The sequence below is a fragment of the Nylanderia fulva genome, unplaced genomic scaffold (assembly GCF_048542155.1).
Source record: "Nylanderia fulva isolate GAGA-0341 unplaced genomic scaffold, ASM4854215v1 Scaffold14, whole genome shotgun sequence".
In the NCBI taxonomy this organism is placed as follows: Eukaryota; Metazoa; Arthropoda; class Insecta; order Hymenoptera; family Formicidae; genus Nylanderia; species Nylanderia fulva.
Genome location: NW_028189622.1, coordinates 894,967 through 913,824, shown reverse-complemented (window position 1 = coordinate 913,824; position 18,858 = coordinate 894,967). Strand labels below are relative to the sequence as shown.

The window sequence follows — 18,858 nt, the reverse complement described above, 5'->3', positions numbered from 1 at the left end:
TCAGCGATCATATCGGCGACATCCGAATCGCATCGTGTATCTCTTTAAAGCAGTACGCGAGACAGGCTTTTATCGATTCGTGATTGTGCACGGGCGAGTTTCTCCGCTTGCTATGCCTCGAAAAAAACCGCTCCGCTGCACACTTCGTTCTCGTTTACGAACGCATTGATCTCTCAAGTTTGAAATTTATTATAATAATTTATTCATTTGAAATTCAATTTCCGAATTTCATGGAAATGACATAAAAAAAAATCATTATGATCTATTAATTAAAAGTAATGTCGTGCAATTGAAAAATGCATCGCAATAATAAAAAAATTATTTCTTTAATTCACAACATTTTTAAATCCAATTTAAAAAACTACGAAAACCATATGTAATACGCCAAAAATCTCCGAGAGCAATTTCGCGGATACGACGCGCGAGCAAAAAGTATCGTATAGATTGAATATCCGAGAAGAACAGTAAATCCCTCGCGCACGGTCTTCCGTGAAAGAAAATCGAAATTTCACGGGCGCGAGAGCTCGCGAGACGAGATCTACTCGTAAAAACCCATCGCGTACTCGCATTCAAGGGGATAAAAGAGATATATATATATATATGCGAGTAGGCGCGCGAGATAATAGCTTGAAATTCGCGGCGCGCGAAGAAGACACACCGTTGCGCCGGAGGGTAGCATTAAAAAAGAATAGACGTTATCGTGTGCATTTTCCTCGCACATTGCGCGGCTTCGAACGGACCTGCTTACAAAAGCGGAGCGATTCCTATTTATACCTGTGCATGCTCCTGCCAAGACATGTGCACGCTCGACTTCGCCGGAAGCCGTCGTCTCGCGGATGCATAAATTCGATAAGACCACCCGTTAGTGAAGGTAATGTTTCTTCTCTCGCGTAAAGACGGTAGAGGAAATGGAAGAAAATATTTCTTTGAATAATCCTTACTCCCTTTTTTTCTTCAACTACCCCATCCCGTCTCTTTCCATTTCCCGCCTTTTTTTCTCTGTCGGCGCGTTTAATTTCATTCGCGAGATCCACCGGAAGCCTCAAAGACGGTCAGACGAATTTCACGTCTGCGGTATCTTTCGCAAGCTGGGCAGCAAAGCGCTCGTTATTGTCATGGCTTTAAATTGCTACTCTTGGTATTACGACGCTAAATAAATCCTCGAGGGACACCTTGAACCGCGCGCAAAAGGCGCGCGTAATTAAGTTGATTTTCGGAGAAGCGTGTAATTACGGTCCGAGGAAGTTTACATCCAGAGCCAGATGACCGGAATAAAGACGTCGTACAGTTGGATCAGTCGATAAATATTCTACAAAAATTTTCAGGGCCTCGATATTATATGCAAATGTAATTATTATAAAGAAATTGCCGATTCATATGCAAAATAGATCTATCACGCTAAAAATCTTGAAAAAGTCGGCAAAGAATAATTTATAATAATCTGTATTAAATTATTCAGGACGATAAAAATATCCATCGGTCCAGCAACAACAAAAATTATTCAAGATCCGCATCTCTCGTGCAATTTTGCAATATATGTATACGTACTGCTTCCTATCTCCGGACGCAAACGCTTTTTCTTTTTAGTGAACCGTATGTAATTCATACGGATATATTCAAAAGTCCGAAAAAAACGTATCAGAAAAAAGAGAAAGTTTATGATTGATCTGCACTCACCGGTCGCTTTTGCGGCTCCGGGCCCTGCCTGATGATCTCCAAGGGCGCAGGTATCGAGGGCTTGCCAAGGTACCAATCCTCTCGCGGGCTATAATTGTCCAGGAGCTTCAACAGGCGTGGCACATTCACGTAATTATCGTCATCGAAATGGCAGAACCATCTGAAACACATAATAGAAGTACAATATAATAAATGTACGTATTCTGGCTTAATTATTCATATATATTGTATGTTATTAACAGATGTATTATTTCCTGCGTAATTTTTTTTCATAAAAATTATCTATAATTTTACTTTATTAAAAATTTAATCATTTCTATATTTTTGTAACGAAACACATTAACATACAATTACGATATGATAAATAAATGTTATAATTATTCTGTTCTGTTAATTATATTCACGTTAATTACGCATGTATTATTTTCTGCATAAATTTTTATAATTTGAACTTAGATCATTTTACTTTATTAAAAATTTAGATGCTTCTTGGCAAAACAATACGCAGCTCTCTAATTTATGCCTATAATAATATTCTTTTCTTCGAAAATCGTGTTCTAGTACAAAAGTTTTCGAATTCTTCAAAAAATATTAAAATTAAAATCCATAGGACTTTGAAAATATATCTAGTAGATGCATATAATTATAAATGTACCAAATTAGTAACAAAAGAATCTTTATATCAGTCTAACAATAAGTATTGACCTTAGATAAATCAAAATCTGTTATATACATACATATATATATATAGAGGTATATATACTAAAAATAAAATACTTGCAATTTTTACAGTAACAAGTGTAATTATTACGACAGAATTTATGTATCCTTTCTTGGAAAGCAAAAATTAATAATTCAACGGATGCGTCGACCTTCATTTATTTACGCGTAACACCTGCGGAACCGCTGTTGGAATTTCTCGATAACGAGGATGCCGCTTAGAGCGCAGAATTCAAATAAGAGCATAGGGACGACCCGCTTTGCTTATATTCTCGCGGGATTATTCGCATCGGCGTGTTTCCGCGGTTTGCTGCGCGCGAGAAACACACAAAGAATATACCATAGATATATACGAATCTGTTTTTTACTCGGAAAAAAATAACACAATAATTAGAAAGATGGCAATAATCTCGAGACTGACTTATGAAAACCGCGAAAGCCTCTTGCTAACATCCTTATTATAATTAATATATGTTCTCCAACTAAAACACGTGGAGATGGTAATTAGATAATGGAACGACAAGATCTCAGATCTCGTTTCTTAAAATATCGTAAGAGCGAAAACCTTTCGACCTCTTTTTAGCCCAAGTGTGACAGCAGCTGACCAACATCTCCGTAACCCTTTCCCACCGACTCCAGGAGATAAAGGCTCCGTGTCAGAGTCAGTAAACGTGTAGTTGAGATCGCGAACGTCTAAGATAGGCGAAATGAAACGAATCTCTTTCTCTCTCTCTCTCTAACGAACAGTTCCTGCCATTAATGCGCTACCGGGTGCCCACGGGTGGTCGCTACGTACCTGCGGCTCAGCATCGTTAATACACCTGAATTCCAGCTTAATGGCGTAGCCGGCTTACAACGGGAGAGGGATCCGCTCTCGGCCGAGGACGTTGCTGTTCCTATATGCGCGAGATCGTATCTCCCGGCGTGAGCCAGAACGGTGTTTGCACTGTTCGCGATCGGCGTTCGGTGCGTTCCACCCATGTGCAAACCAATCGCGTCTGATGCAACAATATGAAGGAAAAACATTTTGTAGAATCTTCGGATGAATCGGGATTGCTATTGCATTCCTAACATGCGGAGCGAATTTTCTCTTACAATTTATCCTGAAAATTATGGCAATTGTGGAACAATTGGAAGAATTTTATAAGAGCTTCTCTGATACATATTTACCACAATAAACAATATTAATAATTTATCACAATAAGATTATAAATATTTTTTATGGTAAATATTTATCGAAGAAACTCTTACAAAAATTCTATTACCATGTTGAATCGGGATTGCTATTGCATCCCTAACATCTAAGTGGAGAGAATTTTCTCTTAGAATTTATCCTGAAAATCATGGCAATTGTGGGACAATTGGAAGAATTTTATAAGAGTTTCTCTGATTCATATTTACCACAATAAACAATATTAATAATTTATCACAATGAGATTATAAATATTTTTTATGGTAAATATTAATCGGAGAAACTCTTACAAAAATTCTATTACCATGTTGAATCAGGATTGCTATTGCATCCCTAACATCTAAGTGGAGAGAATTTTCTCTTAGAATTTATCCTGAAAATCATGGCAATTGTGGGACAATTGGAAGAATTTTATAAGAGTTTCTCTGATTCATATTTACCACAATAAACAATATTAATAATTTATCACAATGAGATTATAAATATTTTTTATGGTAAATATTAATCGGAGAAACTCTTACAAAAATTCTATTACCATGTTGAATCGGGATTGCTATTGCATCCCTAACATCTAAGTGGAGAGAATTTTCTCTTAGAATTTATCCTGAAAATTATGGCAATTGTGGAACAATTGGAAGAATTTTATAAGAGTTTCTCTGATTCATATTTACCACAATAAACAATATTAATAATTTATCACAATGAGATTATAAATATTTTTTATGGTAAATATTTATCGAAGAAACTCTTACAAAAATTCTATTACCATGTTGAATTGGGATTGCTATTGCATCCCTAACATCTAAGTGGAGAGAATTTTCTCTTAGAATTTATCCTGAAAATCATGGTAATTGTGGGACAATTGGAAAAATTTTATAAGAGTCGGTCTGATTAATATTTACAATAAACAATATTAATAATCTATCACAATAAGATTATAAATATTTTTTTTGTGGTAAATATTTTGTGATAATTGTAGGACAATGTGGTATTGAAAGAATTTTATAAGTCTCTCTGATTAATATTTATCGCAATAAAAAATATTAACAATCGATCACAATAAGATCAGAGAAACTCATAAAATTCCATTACCATGATTTTTAGGGTAAATTCTAAGAGAAAATTCTTTCCGTGTAGCGAGATCAAAATTTCATCTCATCAACTCCTAATCAATAAATATACGCCCGATTAAAGATAGAGAGAGATCCAACATCCAACGCAAATAAATATCAAAAATATATAGTTTCTTTTTTTAATAATAGCAGCATATTTAAACAAATAATTGATTCACTTTTTCATAATATATTTGAACTTTCATTAAAGTAAAATGCTCTCTTAAATGGAGTAAGGAAATATGTATGCAATAATTTTGAATGAGAATTATATATATATATTCCATAGAAGGAATTGCAATGTATGTAAAATCAGAGAGGATTTCGTATCTGCATATATATTAGAATCTGTCTGCAGTAACGTGTAAATTCACAAAGAGGGCGAAACTAATCGAAAGAAGAAAACAGAGATATGAAATTTCTCCTATTTCTTTTCTGCACACAAAACGCAGATTGCGTGGAGTTCTTATACAGCAAAAAATATCGTATATATAAATATGGAGATACGTACGTACATTTCAATTAGATTTAACTTATAATGAACGAAACGTCGCTTTTTGAAAAAGTAAATAATTAAGCAAGGCGAATTATTTTCTCGAGTACAATTAAGGTATGTGTCATATAAATCGCATATTTTCCAGATAATAAAATATTCAATTTAAAAACTAATTTTACCTGTCTCTAAAAATATACGAGAATTACGTTTCTCAATAAGCTAAGCATGTTGATTCTTCAAAATCACTTAAAATCGGGACGACATCTTTAATTAAATATAACGTCTCGCAATTATGCAAGAATTGGCAATCATGCAGATGGAAAAACAATTAAACACTTTCTGTTTCTCAATGAGTCGTCGGCATTGACTCGAATAATCAACGAATCGAATGTGATAAATCGTCCTTCATATCCATGAACGTAACAGATCCGTATTCGGTATATGATTTCTATTAAGAGTAACGCTACAACACACTCGTGTCATTAATAATACACATCCGAATGTCGATAGATATTAATGACTCCTCTCAATGGATTCGAAGGACTTAAACGATTGTTCGAAAATACTTTGTCCCGTAATAAATCACGGTCCTCTTTGCCGCAGCAATTAAATTTAGACGATTTTATTTATGGAAATTGTACAACGCATTTGTACAACAATCGTTTGCGAGAGCGCACGTGTTCGAAATAATCAGAGAGGCAGATAAAATTGACATTTCCCTTGGACTTAATGAGACATGGGTGCGGCGCATTATTAATTACCGAGTAAACGACCGATTTACTTTCACGAGAAGGTCGAGGAGACCGGATGTGCAAAAATTGATGGAATTACTTTCGTTTCAAACACGAATGGAATATTGTTTCGGAGCGCTGTCTCGATTTTGCCCCAAACCGCGGAATTCGATCGTGCGTGGATAAATATCGTAAGAAAGAACAAGTTCCAAGGTTCTTGTGGGTAAGAAACCTCCGCAAGTAACGCCTCATTGCTTCGAAAAATGTCTGCATCTTCTGAAAGAATATAATCCCGAATTTACAGCGCGCGATGGATAGTAACATCAAGTAATTTACCAAGTAACACGTTATTCACATAACTCGATACTTTTACATCTTATCAATAATCGTCTTATGACTTTCTTGATATATATTTTCATCGATATTCAGAAAATTCGACTTGTTAATTAAGTCAATATTTTTACGTCTTATTAGTAATCGTCTTATGATTTCCTTTGATATATATTTTCATCGATATTGAGAGAATTCGACTTATTAATTAAGTAAATATTTTTACATCTTATCAATAATCGTCTTATGATTTCTTTGATATATATTTTCATCGATATTCAGAGAACTCGACTTATTAATTAAGTAAATATATCCAGAGAGATAGAATATTAGTTTCATCATCTCCGATTAACTTAACCGATTAAATTAAAAAATTGTCAACTGCAAAGCTTAAAATTCATCATCTTCACCCATCCAGACATCCTATTTTACTTGACAATATATTATTGAAAAATCTCACAATTTTTTTATTATTAAATATTTTATTTTCTACTTTTTTTATAATAGATAAAAAATGACAAACTAACACAGGTTTGGAAGTCTTGCTTGGCAATTCTATAAGAAATTTAATCAGCCGAGAAGTTAAGATGGTGAAACTGGGTCATTTTTGCGAGTGTATCTGCAAACATTTCACATGTTACATACATATATAATATGTCAAGCGCGAAGTGACCACCTGCGCTCGCAATTAGCATAGAACAGCGTAAGTCAGAGCGGCGCGGCGGCGTGTGTCACGTGTGCACGAGGGCGTGAAGAACGGCTCGCTGCCGCTGGGTCGGCAACCCCGTGGCATGTGACCGAGTGGTTCTGTTAACGACGATCGTCCCGGCGCGGTGCAGCGCAGCGGTACGCGTTACGTACTTCGGTGCACACCCGCCGTGGGAAACCCGCAGGACCCCCATACGTGGCTGCACACGCGTGCAGCAGCAGCGGGGCTTTTAAAAAGCCGACTCGTCGTCGTCACTCGCCGGAAGCTCCGCAAAGCTTCACACGTGCAACGACACGCGTGCCTCCCGAATCAACTTTGTCTCGTGTATACGCGGTGTCCCACAACAGCCCCTTGCGCTTAAGATGCATTAATATCTTTCGATAAATTATTCGCTTTTTATAATGAAACAAATCCGGCTTTTAAAGAAACGTCCGGATTGCTGCTTTATCATACCTTAGAAACCTTGTTTTATCTCTTGTTTAAAAAAATACATACCTTATTATATATAAAATTATATATATAATATATATAATAATATATATAATTATATATTAATATATAATATATATAAAAGTATATGTACATAAATTTATGTATATATACTTTTTTCAAATTTATGTGCTACAAATGAGAAAATATAAAATAGAATTGTTTCGCAACTTGTAATTCTTTGATGATAATTGTGATATGATGTTCCTCTATCGAGATGATTGTTTAAAATAAAATGAATGTAACGCATAATCATAAGTATTTATAATTCATGAAACGATGTAAGGAGTTACCATATTACTATCGATCGAATGTGACCACTTGTCAACAAAGCAGACATGAATTAGGGGGATGAAAATTGCAACTGCAAAGGGTAGTTTACTGTGGGAACTGATCGTGGCTCGATTCCCATCAAACAAACTATTCCCATCAAGAGACTTTCGAATAATTTGCAATCAATCTAATGAACGTGCCGCAATCATAAATCAGAAATGTTGTGATATTAGAAAATTACATTTCTATTTAAAAACTGTTTCATATACTAGATAAAAATCTATAGTCAAAAAAACTCTTCGATATAAATTGTAATCTAATTATATACGTATGTTTGATAGAAAATATTTCTATACAATACATTCTTATTTGAATGTAACAAGCGGATTATCATAATAGATGCATGTTGCGACAACTGTTACCTCGTAACAAGTGATTTATTTCCGTCTTAATATAATTTCTTGCCATTCATCCAGCTGTATTTGCATTTTTCTTTTTCTTATTAAATTTGTCTTATTGAATTACTCATTTAATTCTAATTTTATTATACCTATATTGCTTAGTACGTATGTGTGTGTTATAAAATATTATAAAATTAAAAGTGAACCTGGAGTTTTTCATTTTTAATAATATCTCGTAATAAAGATTTAACCGAAAGATAGATCGAATACCGTGATTTCTACTTATAATTGCTTCCGCATATAACTGATATAAGCGTAGATATCAATAATAAATAATTTTATATATAATGCGCGCGCGTAATGTGTATCAGAAAATGTGTGCCTTGTCAAATAATCTGCTGAATAAGATGATGCACCGGGGCGGTGATTATAATTAAATTGGCCGGCAAAAAGATGTGTACGAGCGTGACTCGTTACTTTCGGATTGCGCTCCTCTCGAGCGTGTAGCAGACAAGACTGCCGGGGAATGAAACGCCTCGGCGGTAAAAAGCACGTTATTTTTAATTAATTCCTACCGAGGAGGAGGTCGGCCCCGGGTAAAAATGGCGCGCGCCGAAACCCGGGTCCCGTATAAAGGCATCATTCGCGCCGATCACGGCTGGGAGCCGCAATCTCTCTCGATCTTACGAGGAAGGATCTTATGTGGAAAAGGTCAGGGCCTGGCGTGTGCCGTCGTTATGACGGGCATGGTGCTCACGATCCAAACGTATATTAAATCACGTTCGTGCCGGGAGCACGACCCCCACGTGTTAAAGCTGATCGTTTCTATTTATGCTCCGATATTCGGATATACATATATGTACATATACTCGCGAGAGAGAGAGATTAATGGAATAGCGACTCGCGCGTGTACATATTTCCGCGATATTAAATTCTGATACGTAGAATAACGGGATGCAACGCGGATACTAATCGAAATAGCACATCGTCCATCATGAAGTTTGAATCACTGCTCTCATTATTAGTACAGATATCGCTGTAATACCCAAGTACTCAAAGTCGATGCATATACAATTTATAATTGATCCCGATTTAAACGTTTCCGATATTCAATTGCGTACAAATGTGCTATTATATTTCTTGGCATTTTTGATAAATGTGATGTTTGTAATAATAATAATAATATGTATAAATGTATGACCAAGAGATATTGAAAAAAAATTATTTTACATCCATTATTTTAAATCGAAATAAAATATTATTTAAATATCAATAACGTAACATTTTTAATGGAAAAAGAATTCCATTAAAAAGGGTGTGACGAATTGTTTTATATTTACGCATATTATTGTAATAACAATAAAATGTGTTACTATAATCCAGAGATATTGAAAAAAAAAAAATTATTTTCATTGATCGTTTTAAATTAAAACAAATCAAAATTATATTCAAATACCAATGATATAAAAATTGAAAGGAACAATAAAAGTTTAATTAAAATAGGCTTTTTTGATGATGGCCACAAGGCGAGTAGAAAGGAGGAAGAATCCGGTCAGGTGGAGAAGCGAGAGGAGAGATTGAGGATCGGCAATTTTCTCGACATGTAATTTCACCTGTTGCACACATCCGGCGCGAATCTGATCGGCCGGTTCGATTTGTAAAGGTAACGAGCCGTCTCGGCTGCTACGATTATCAGAAGCTATTCTCCGGACTACGAAGGCCGAGAGAAAAGGCGTGGAAAAAATCAAAAATGCGAAGGTAGAAAACGAGAAACGAGACCAAAGAACGGATATTTCTTTCGAGAGAAATGAATCTTTTAGATTCAACAACTGAACAATGTATATATATTTTCTTGTGCACGGCGATATATAAAAAATATATTTAAGTATATATTTTATTTTCAAATTAACAAACACTATAACACTGTATAATTTTAAAGGAACCTGTTTTGGAATTAAGCCTGATTTGCATAAGATTTTCTGATTTTAATATCATAAAATAATAATATGTGTTTCTCATACAAAATTCACAGCTTTCATACCTGAAAGGTGACTATATACTTACGACGTGAAATAATATTTTTTTATTCGACAAGGTTTTTTTTTCAAAAATGTTCTCATAACCGGTTATTTGTTGTTGCGTTTACCTTATTAAAGAACTGCGTGGCGATGATATAATGGCAAGTACTGGACTGATTTGTATCGCAACTAATTGTCGGTTAATAATAACGTTTATCGCGACGGCAGTTAGTCACTTCGATGATTCATTTGCGAATTCCACAGAATGATAGCTAGGCGCGGCGCGATTGCACAGTTGCAGCAAACATTAATTAAACAAATGATACTAGCGAGCGCGTGTCACGCAGGCACGCTATTACTGCGAAAAATTTTCCGAGATTATCTTGTTAATTGCACTATTATTATAAGATCGATCGTTCAAAATATGTTTCCGTTCGCGTCGGTAATTGTTAGTAATTTTGCATCCAATCGTTTTTCACAACTTGTCGCTAATTTTCCAGTCAACCAGGTGGTTTTCGCATGCTTAATCGAGCGTATGATTTATCGATTATATGCATTAAAAAATTAATCGAATAATAAATACATCGTAAATATTATCTTCGATATATTACAATAAAGCGATCATTTAAAAAAATCATTAAATGTTTTTACTGCAAATTTAATGGTATATTTTTTATATACATAAAAAAGCATGCCTAAAAATTAAACTTTATTGTTAAAAATTAAATTTTAAACCGGAATATGCTAAGTAAACATTTGAAATACAAAATTTTATCTTTTAAAATGTAGAATATAAAAATAGTATTATTAATATTAGTTTATAGTAAACAATGATAATAAATGTATGTACAATTAAATTTTAAATTAGCATTATTTTTTAAAAATCAATTACGATTCAAGAGTTAAATATCATGCTGGAATTAAATTTTCTGCTTTATTAAATACGTGTGACGAATGTAATTAAAAATTATTGTTCTCTTCTTTCTTTCCAAAATATAATGAAACATTCCTATTATGATTAAATTATACTTTGTCGCGGTTTTGAATAATCACGCAATATGCTGCAAGAAATATACCCTGATTCCCGGAACAAAATACACAACCTATTAATTCCTGCATTAATGTTTTCGCATAATCCTTAAGTAGGCGTTTAACGATACAGCGGCTGACATTAAGTCCAAGTATAATATTGCAATGTGGCACAACATTGGAACACGCACACACAGGTAAGATCGCTAAAACGTCGTTATCGGTACGTTAAAAACCACAAATAGAAAATCAAGTATCGATATTTTACGGCAATTATGCGAGTAATAAAATAAACCGTTCGATTAAAGAGCGAGGAAAACATCTCGTGAGAGAGCATATCACAGAAAACCTTTCACGATAGTCTCTCGCCTTGTGATAAGCGAAATTAATGCACCAGCTTTAATATGCTACTTGTGTGTATGGTTGCTAAGTAATTAACCAAGAGGTTCCTAAATTAAAAGAAACCTGTGTTCAGTGTCATATTAAATATGCAATTATGTTACGTATTATGTGTATTGCAGCTGGCATAAAAAAATGATAAAGTTGAAGTCAAGGTGCTATATGGAAACCGTAAAGATAGAGAAGAAGCAAAAATAAAATATCACTCCATATTTTCAATGTCGTTCGTTTCGCTGCCTTTCGGGATATGCACGACTGTGATCTTATCTTATCGTCTCGAACCGTCTCAACCGCGTAAATTATAAAGAACACGATATAGAGACTCTCTGCACCTGCACTCGTAGAGGACGAACAGGTAACCGCGTAACCACGAACCATGGGATCACAATAGAAAATAATGAAGCGACCTTACTGGATACCGCTGGGAATAGCAATAGTGGTTTCTTTCCAGATGAGAAAGGATTATAGAAAGAGCAATAAAGGAGGACAATGCAAATCACGTGTAATGGTTCTAGACAAAGTTGAACTCTTAAAACTGATGTAAGTAAACATTTTATAAAGTTTCATGAATTTAAAATCAATTTTTTCTTGGCAAAAATAAGTAGGAGGTTAGCGCATTCAATAATATAAAATGTAAAATAATGTTGGCTTGGTGCGATAGAACTGGATGAATAGACTCGTTAACAACGAATTGATACTATCACGTAACGGAGGGGAGATCTGTTCGAGTTTCCTATATATCCTGGCATATACGAGTGAGATTTTATCACATCGCCATGCAAATAATGTCAGGAATATAGGTTGCCAGCTGTGAATGTATGTACACATAACATGATAATGCGAATTTATTAAAAGTAGATCCTATTGTGTGCTTTGAAAGCGTATAGAGAATTGAAAATATGAATGTGCAACATTCGATAATAAAAAGTATTAAACAAAATGTACTAAATACAGGTAAAGGTTTTAAAATATCCTCTATCAAAAAAAATATGATCTCAATCCATCCAAAAATGATATAATATAATACACATGTATATGCGCTAAAAACAACGCAAAGTACACGATAAAGAAAGCACGACCAACGCATTATATCTCGCAATGAAAGTTCGCAGTTGTGTGATCTATCGTCTCGAAGACAGGGAGACTGCAGGGGAACGAAGGTCGCGAGTTAGGTCAATCTTCGGAGCCCTCGGGCTTCGTAACATCTTGCAAGCGGCAGCCGATTAGTCACCCGATACAAACCCGCTCAGGTGAAACCAGAAGTGTCACGTTTTATCGAGAGGAATACAATTTCGCGCGCGAGGCACTTTCGTTCCGCGACAAATTATATAATTTTGATTTTAATCAAACCAAATTATAAAAACAAAATTAATTTCAACATAAAAACGTAACATGTAGATATCGTGATTGATGATGATCGATTTGGGAACCAGGAAAGACCTCGATAACGCGTGTTTCTCAATTTTCCACAAGTGGCCGAGCGTGACCTACCAGATTATTATACACGGCCGTGCTGCCAATAAACCGACCTTAACAACGATTACCTTTTAGCCTCCCATTCTCATCAATTTCTGACGACGAGTCCGGCGACGATAATATAGATCGGCGGCCTGGGGGCGCGAAAGAGCATCGAAAATCGGGAACGGCGTTCAGTCAGATGAAAGTCAAGATTCTCGGAGGAAGTGTGCATAGCTTGGGCGCAGTGTTTGTCAAATAAAACGATCACGATAAAGCCGAGTTTCGAAGGGGGAGAGACCAGCCCCCTCCGGGGTTGATCGCCGCAAAAGTATCGTCCAGATAATGACGCGACCGCGGATCGATGATGGACAAAATTCCCGCCGCACGTCCGACACGTGCAGCCCCGGAGAGAGGAAATTATTGATTATTAAACTCGGGCCTGGCGGCGCGCTATAACTATCGCGAAACGATAGCGCTCCTCTTCGAGCGATCGATTTTCGCTTCGTCGCGATATCTCGTGAAATCTCTCGAAAAACACGTCTCCTTCAAATATTTGAAGGAATAGTGTCGTAGCCGATGGTTAAACATATGATAATCGAAGAATGATTGTGAAATATTCCAATTAATATCGATTTATTTATTTATATAAGTTATTCTCCAGAAAGAGAAATTTTTTGTAACTATCTTAATTTTCTAAATCATTAAAATGTGCTTAATTAATTTTTTATTCTGTATGAAAATTACTGTTGCCAATTAACGTAAAAATTATTTAATAAAACTTTATGTATATTTATTTAGTCTCTAAATGAGATTAAAAAATATAAAAGTTGACAAATAATTATGCAAATGTCTAACTTTATAATAAAAGTCCTGCAAAGTATTTTAATTAAACTGGATATATATTTGCTAGCCACATCATACGTGATTCATTTTGCTGATTACTAATTATATAAGCCGGACGTATATATTCAAATAATTATACAAAATATTTTTGTAAAATTAAGCATCATTATGCGAGTATAATAACACTTATTAAAGCAAAGCAAAGATGAATATAAATCATTAATTTATGTGGCAGCGAAGTGTAAATATCATAATAAATCTGATCAGTGAACAATCATAAAGTTGTTATTTTCCGACCACAATCATAAAATCATATATCCATAAACACACAATTACATCAAATAGGATGCATTGAGAATAAAATTTAATTACTTCAATATTCCAATATTACGTGCCATTTATAATTAGTATTGCATCCATGCACTATTATAAATGTTGAATTTCATTAAACTAAATAATCATTTGTTAAAATTAATATCCTATGTTTTTAGAATTTCAATATACATTCATCGGAATATTTGATGAAATTCTAATTACCAACATTACTAACAAATTACAAATAAAAATTAGATATTACAAACTATAGAGATAGAAATTATCATATCGTTGACGGCACGATTCTTTATGATAAATATAGGGAAATAATAATAAATAATAATTCCAGATTATTACAATTATAATTATATTTCAGAATATTTATCTTAATAGAAGGTATAAATATAATCAAAGATTAATAAAACCTTTCCATTTATCAGTCACGCACAGATAGACATTCTTTTGACGTTATTAAATTAATAAATATTTTTCAATGTTACCTAATAAATCATTTATTTGAAACAAATAAATATTTTTGTTTGAAAAAGAATTTTCTTATATCAAAAATTATTATATATTATAATATTATATAATAATATTTTTTAAATCAGAATTATTAGTTTCAAATAAATGATTTATTAGACAGTATTGAAATAAATAATTATTTTTATAATTATTTAATAAATATTTATTAATTCGAATTCAATAATTTTTTCAGTGTATGCATCGACATTAAACTGAATGGACTGCAACCGCGTCGGTGCATCGCTGCATCGCTACCACCGTGGCAGCGCGTTGTCTTGTGCGGAACTGATGAGAATTACACGCACCTTGCCAAGAATTAACCGTGAATATCAGAACAGGCTTTTATCCCTTACGAACGACCATTCGCAATATTCCGCCGCGGGCTTTGCCTCCGTTTACACGCAGACGTTGTTACGTATGCACCGAGAAAGGCACAAACGATTCTGCGCATTTCGAAATTTTGAGAGAGCCTACAGGGCTAAAGCAAACTCCACGTTTAATTAAAGAGTATTCCGGAAAAATATTACAACCATTAAAATGTTCAACTTTGAAATCTTAATAAAAAATAATGTAGAAATATAATAACATACCTATAATCTGAAACTATAATTTGAAATATCTAAACATTTATAGTTTAAACATATGCTTGTCATAGTGGGAATAATAATAAGATATGTAATTAAAAAAATTTTTTTAGAAAAAAGAATAGGTAATATGGTATCTCATAGGTAATATATGGTAAAAAATTATTAAAAATAAAATTTATAAAATATGCAACAAAATATATATAAAAATAAATAAAAATAAATATTAATATAAATATTAATGTATTATTAATTTATATTAATGTATTATTTTGAAATCAAACCATATTATTCCGTTTCTTGTCTTTTTAATACTATAATAAAAGAAAAATAACCACGAAATATGCATGAATAAATGTGATATCGAATATGTGATGTGAAGTATTTGAGTAGAAAAAGAAAATAAAGAAGGAAAGAAACGCAAAAGTTGCGAAACATCGAACTATGGGACATTCAAGTACATTCGCTATACAAGCCAGGTTTTATACATCGACCATAAGATTTTCTTTTTCACAATCTCGAGAATATTTTGTTACGTAGATACGATTTCACGAGCTGTCGTATATGACTCTCATTTCCAATAAGTCGAACTACTTCGGCAACTTGTTATGTTAGGTTGTACAATCTCTTATAAATTACAGATATATATCCAGTTTCACAAAAGTATGTTTTCTTCATATATTCAATAAACGCGATAAATCTAATACCAAAAATATCACGACCATAAATATTATAAAAAAATATCACGACCATAAACATTATCAAAACGCGAAATATTACCTATCGATATAATGAAAACATCGTAAATATAATAATAAACATTTCGAATTAATTTATTCACAAAAGCATATAATAATTTTATTGATTATTTAAAAGCTTTAAAACTGTTGTTAAATTTAGAAGCAAGCTATGCGTGTATGTAAAATGCAAGAACTATAATGTTACATAAATAATACTTCATGATCATCAAATATTCGATTCTGCTAACAATAAGAGCTTTATATCAATTTGGAGTAAAAAATAACAGCATATCGCGAGTAATTTTTTGAACAAAGATTGCGAAGTACTCAGATTCTAAAGTCAAGAGAACGTTTTGTGAATATTTCGACGAGAAAGTTAGTTTTCAGTCCTCAAACTAGAACGCGCCGATATAAAGTTTGAAATACACTTTCTACTGTCAAATCTACCGAATTCCAGTCAAACATGATGCTATATCTCAGTTATACCTATATACGTTCTCTGAAATCGAGGGCGTGGCGGCGTCGAGATAAACTGATTGTAAGTAGAAAGCATGGTAAGGTTAATCAGGAGTAAATCCGATCGCGCGTGGTCAAAGTAATAACGCAACTCCGAGATCGTGTCCAATTAAACCATCATAAAAAATGCGATAATAAACGATCGTGAACGATATGGCGTGTGTAAATCACCTAAACCCAAGAACGCGTGATTCTAAGCATAATCTGATTGAGAAACACACAACTCTGAAGCTATTTAAAAAATGAATTAAACTTTTTTTAGTTATAACGTCTATAATTTTTGAACAATATGGGATACGTGCTGAGAACTGAAAGGAATATATTAGCTTTTAATATACAATTCAATAAAATTATTTGTATACCTACACATAATATAGAAGTTTTATTAAAAGAATTAAATATTATATATATAACTTCAAATATACAAGGAAATACGCTTTTCAATGAAATCTTAATAAAGCGGAAATTCCGTTCCAGTTTTCACAAAGGAATATCGCCCTATTTATAGTTATATAAAAGTGCTTATTACTAAACATTCTGTACAAAGACCTGCACGAGAAGACGATGAACAGAGGAAATGCATCGCGATCGCAAAGATGGATGCGCGGTAGAATTAAAGGGAAGGAACACAATTATCGATTAAGCGGACACACGAATTCACAGGCCGTGTATCAGTACAGACTCTTTTGTTCCACTTTCGAGTATATCAAGTTACATTGTGTACCGGCAAGCATCGCACCGGATGTACCAATGAGCGGCGTGGCGAGAGTCAATGAGCCATTTCCGGGGCCTCTCTCGTTGCAGAATATTACATTGATAACAGAAATTGCCTTCCAAGTGTTCGCGATGGATGGCAAAGACGTTTCTCTGGCCAAAAAACGGAGCCGCGAAGATATTCGGTACCACACATGTATATCGAATATTGTGACGAATAAATTTCGAATTTAAATTTTCGATATATAGACATGTAAAAGAGTAAGTAATCTCTTTTTATTCGTGTATGAAAAATAATTTGCTTAAGATTTTGCAATTATAATGTGATCGAAAATTGAAAATAATCTATCAATCGAATCGTTCGAAACTTGAAACTAAACCTACTGTGACCTGATAATTAAATCAATTTTGAAAAAAAATATTAAAGTATAAGAAGAAATGAGAACTGACTCATTTGCATTAAGTTATTCACTTTTTTACCCTATAAGTATTCACGGAATTTAAGTAATTTATATCTTGCATGCTTTTTGGGGGCTCAAAACTTGAGCATTTTCGATAAAAGAAACAGATTGATCCACTCTCGCGAAACCATTAATTTTTCTACACAGACTGCCTTCTCAATCTGCCCCGCTCGCGTGATTCTCAATGGAATCATTCATGCGGAGAACCATAGTTGTATATTGTCGATATGAGATGCGCAAAAAAAAGCCCATACTAAATGGGTTCGCTCGAGCTCATCGGATATTCTAGGAACTTGTAAACGACAGTTTGCAATCTATATTAATATACATATAACTCGAGCTATGTTCCAATTGTAAATATTAAAAATATTAGATACTTAATATTACATAATTAATTTTGCTAAATAATTAATTTCACATAACTCTTAAATAATAGAAAATGTAAAAAAAATTTAAATAAAAATTAAACAGTGTTCTAATTTTATAAAAAAAAACTAACAAATTTATTAATAATAAATAAATAAAATAATACTATATATATATATATATATATATACATGTCGCGGATTTTATTTTAGTTCGAGACAGTTACTCTATGTCAATGTGAGCAACGGTAGAACATATGAAAGCTATTCTGACACAGCTTGCAAGATAACTGGATGGCCTCGCGGACATTAAATGTCCACGGATCATAAAGCATAAAGTATGTATTGAATTGCAATCGACGTTTGCACATTTTATTTATGGAGAAGAAACCTCACAGGCGAAAAATCGCGATACGCTTGACGTAGCTTATATCGGAGTTGACTATACATCATTATCTTATAAATGCAATAGAAACGGAGCTCGAGAAATAATAAAACATAATTTTTATAATTAGGTATTTTGTAAAAATCATTATATAAGCGTGATTTAATCGACGGATAAATTTCAAGCACAAAGCGCAGTAAAAAAAAATTCGCGCGAGTCTGTGTGCCTTTAATACGTTGTTGCACATCGTCTCGACAATCATCGGGATATCGAATCCTGCGAGAGCAAATATCGCGGTACGAAAGAACGAATCACATGAGCCCGAGGGGATTCGCGTGATATCTCTCCAAAGGGCGGGTACCAGAAGAAGAAGAAG

The 18,858-nt window shown here is 33.7% G+C and overlaps 1 protein-coding gene and 1 long non-coding RNA gene across 4 annotated transcripts in view; one reads left to right on the top strand and one right to left on the bottom strand.

Moving 5' to 3' along the window:
- Positions 1-18,858, bottom strand: part of fng (Fringe glycosyltransferase) — a 92,937-nt gene that overhangs the window by 48,665 nt on the left and 25,414 nt on the right. For all 3 annotated transcript variants that reach the window (XM_029300563.2, XM_029300564.2, XM_029300562.2), the window contains one exon: positions 1,678-1,837. In XM_029300563.2, coding sequence (XP_029156396.1) covers positions 1,678-1,837 — 160 coding nt within the window. The remainder of the gene's footprint in view (positions 1-1,677; positions 1,838-18,858) is intronic.
- On the top strand, positions 11,889-15,233 carry LOC114929145 (uncharacterized). Its single transcript, XR_003819204.2, has 3 exons — positions 11,889-12,116; positions 12,238-12,392; positions 14,911-15,233. It is a non-coding gene; the product is annotated as an uncharacterized LOC114929145 (long non-coding RNA).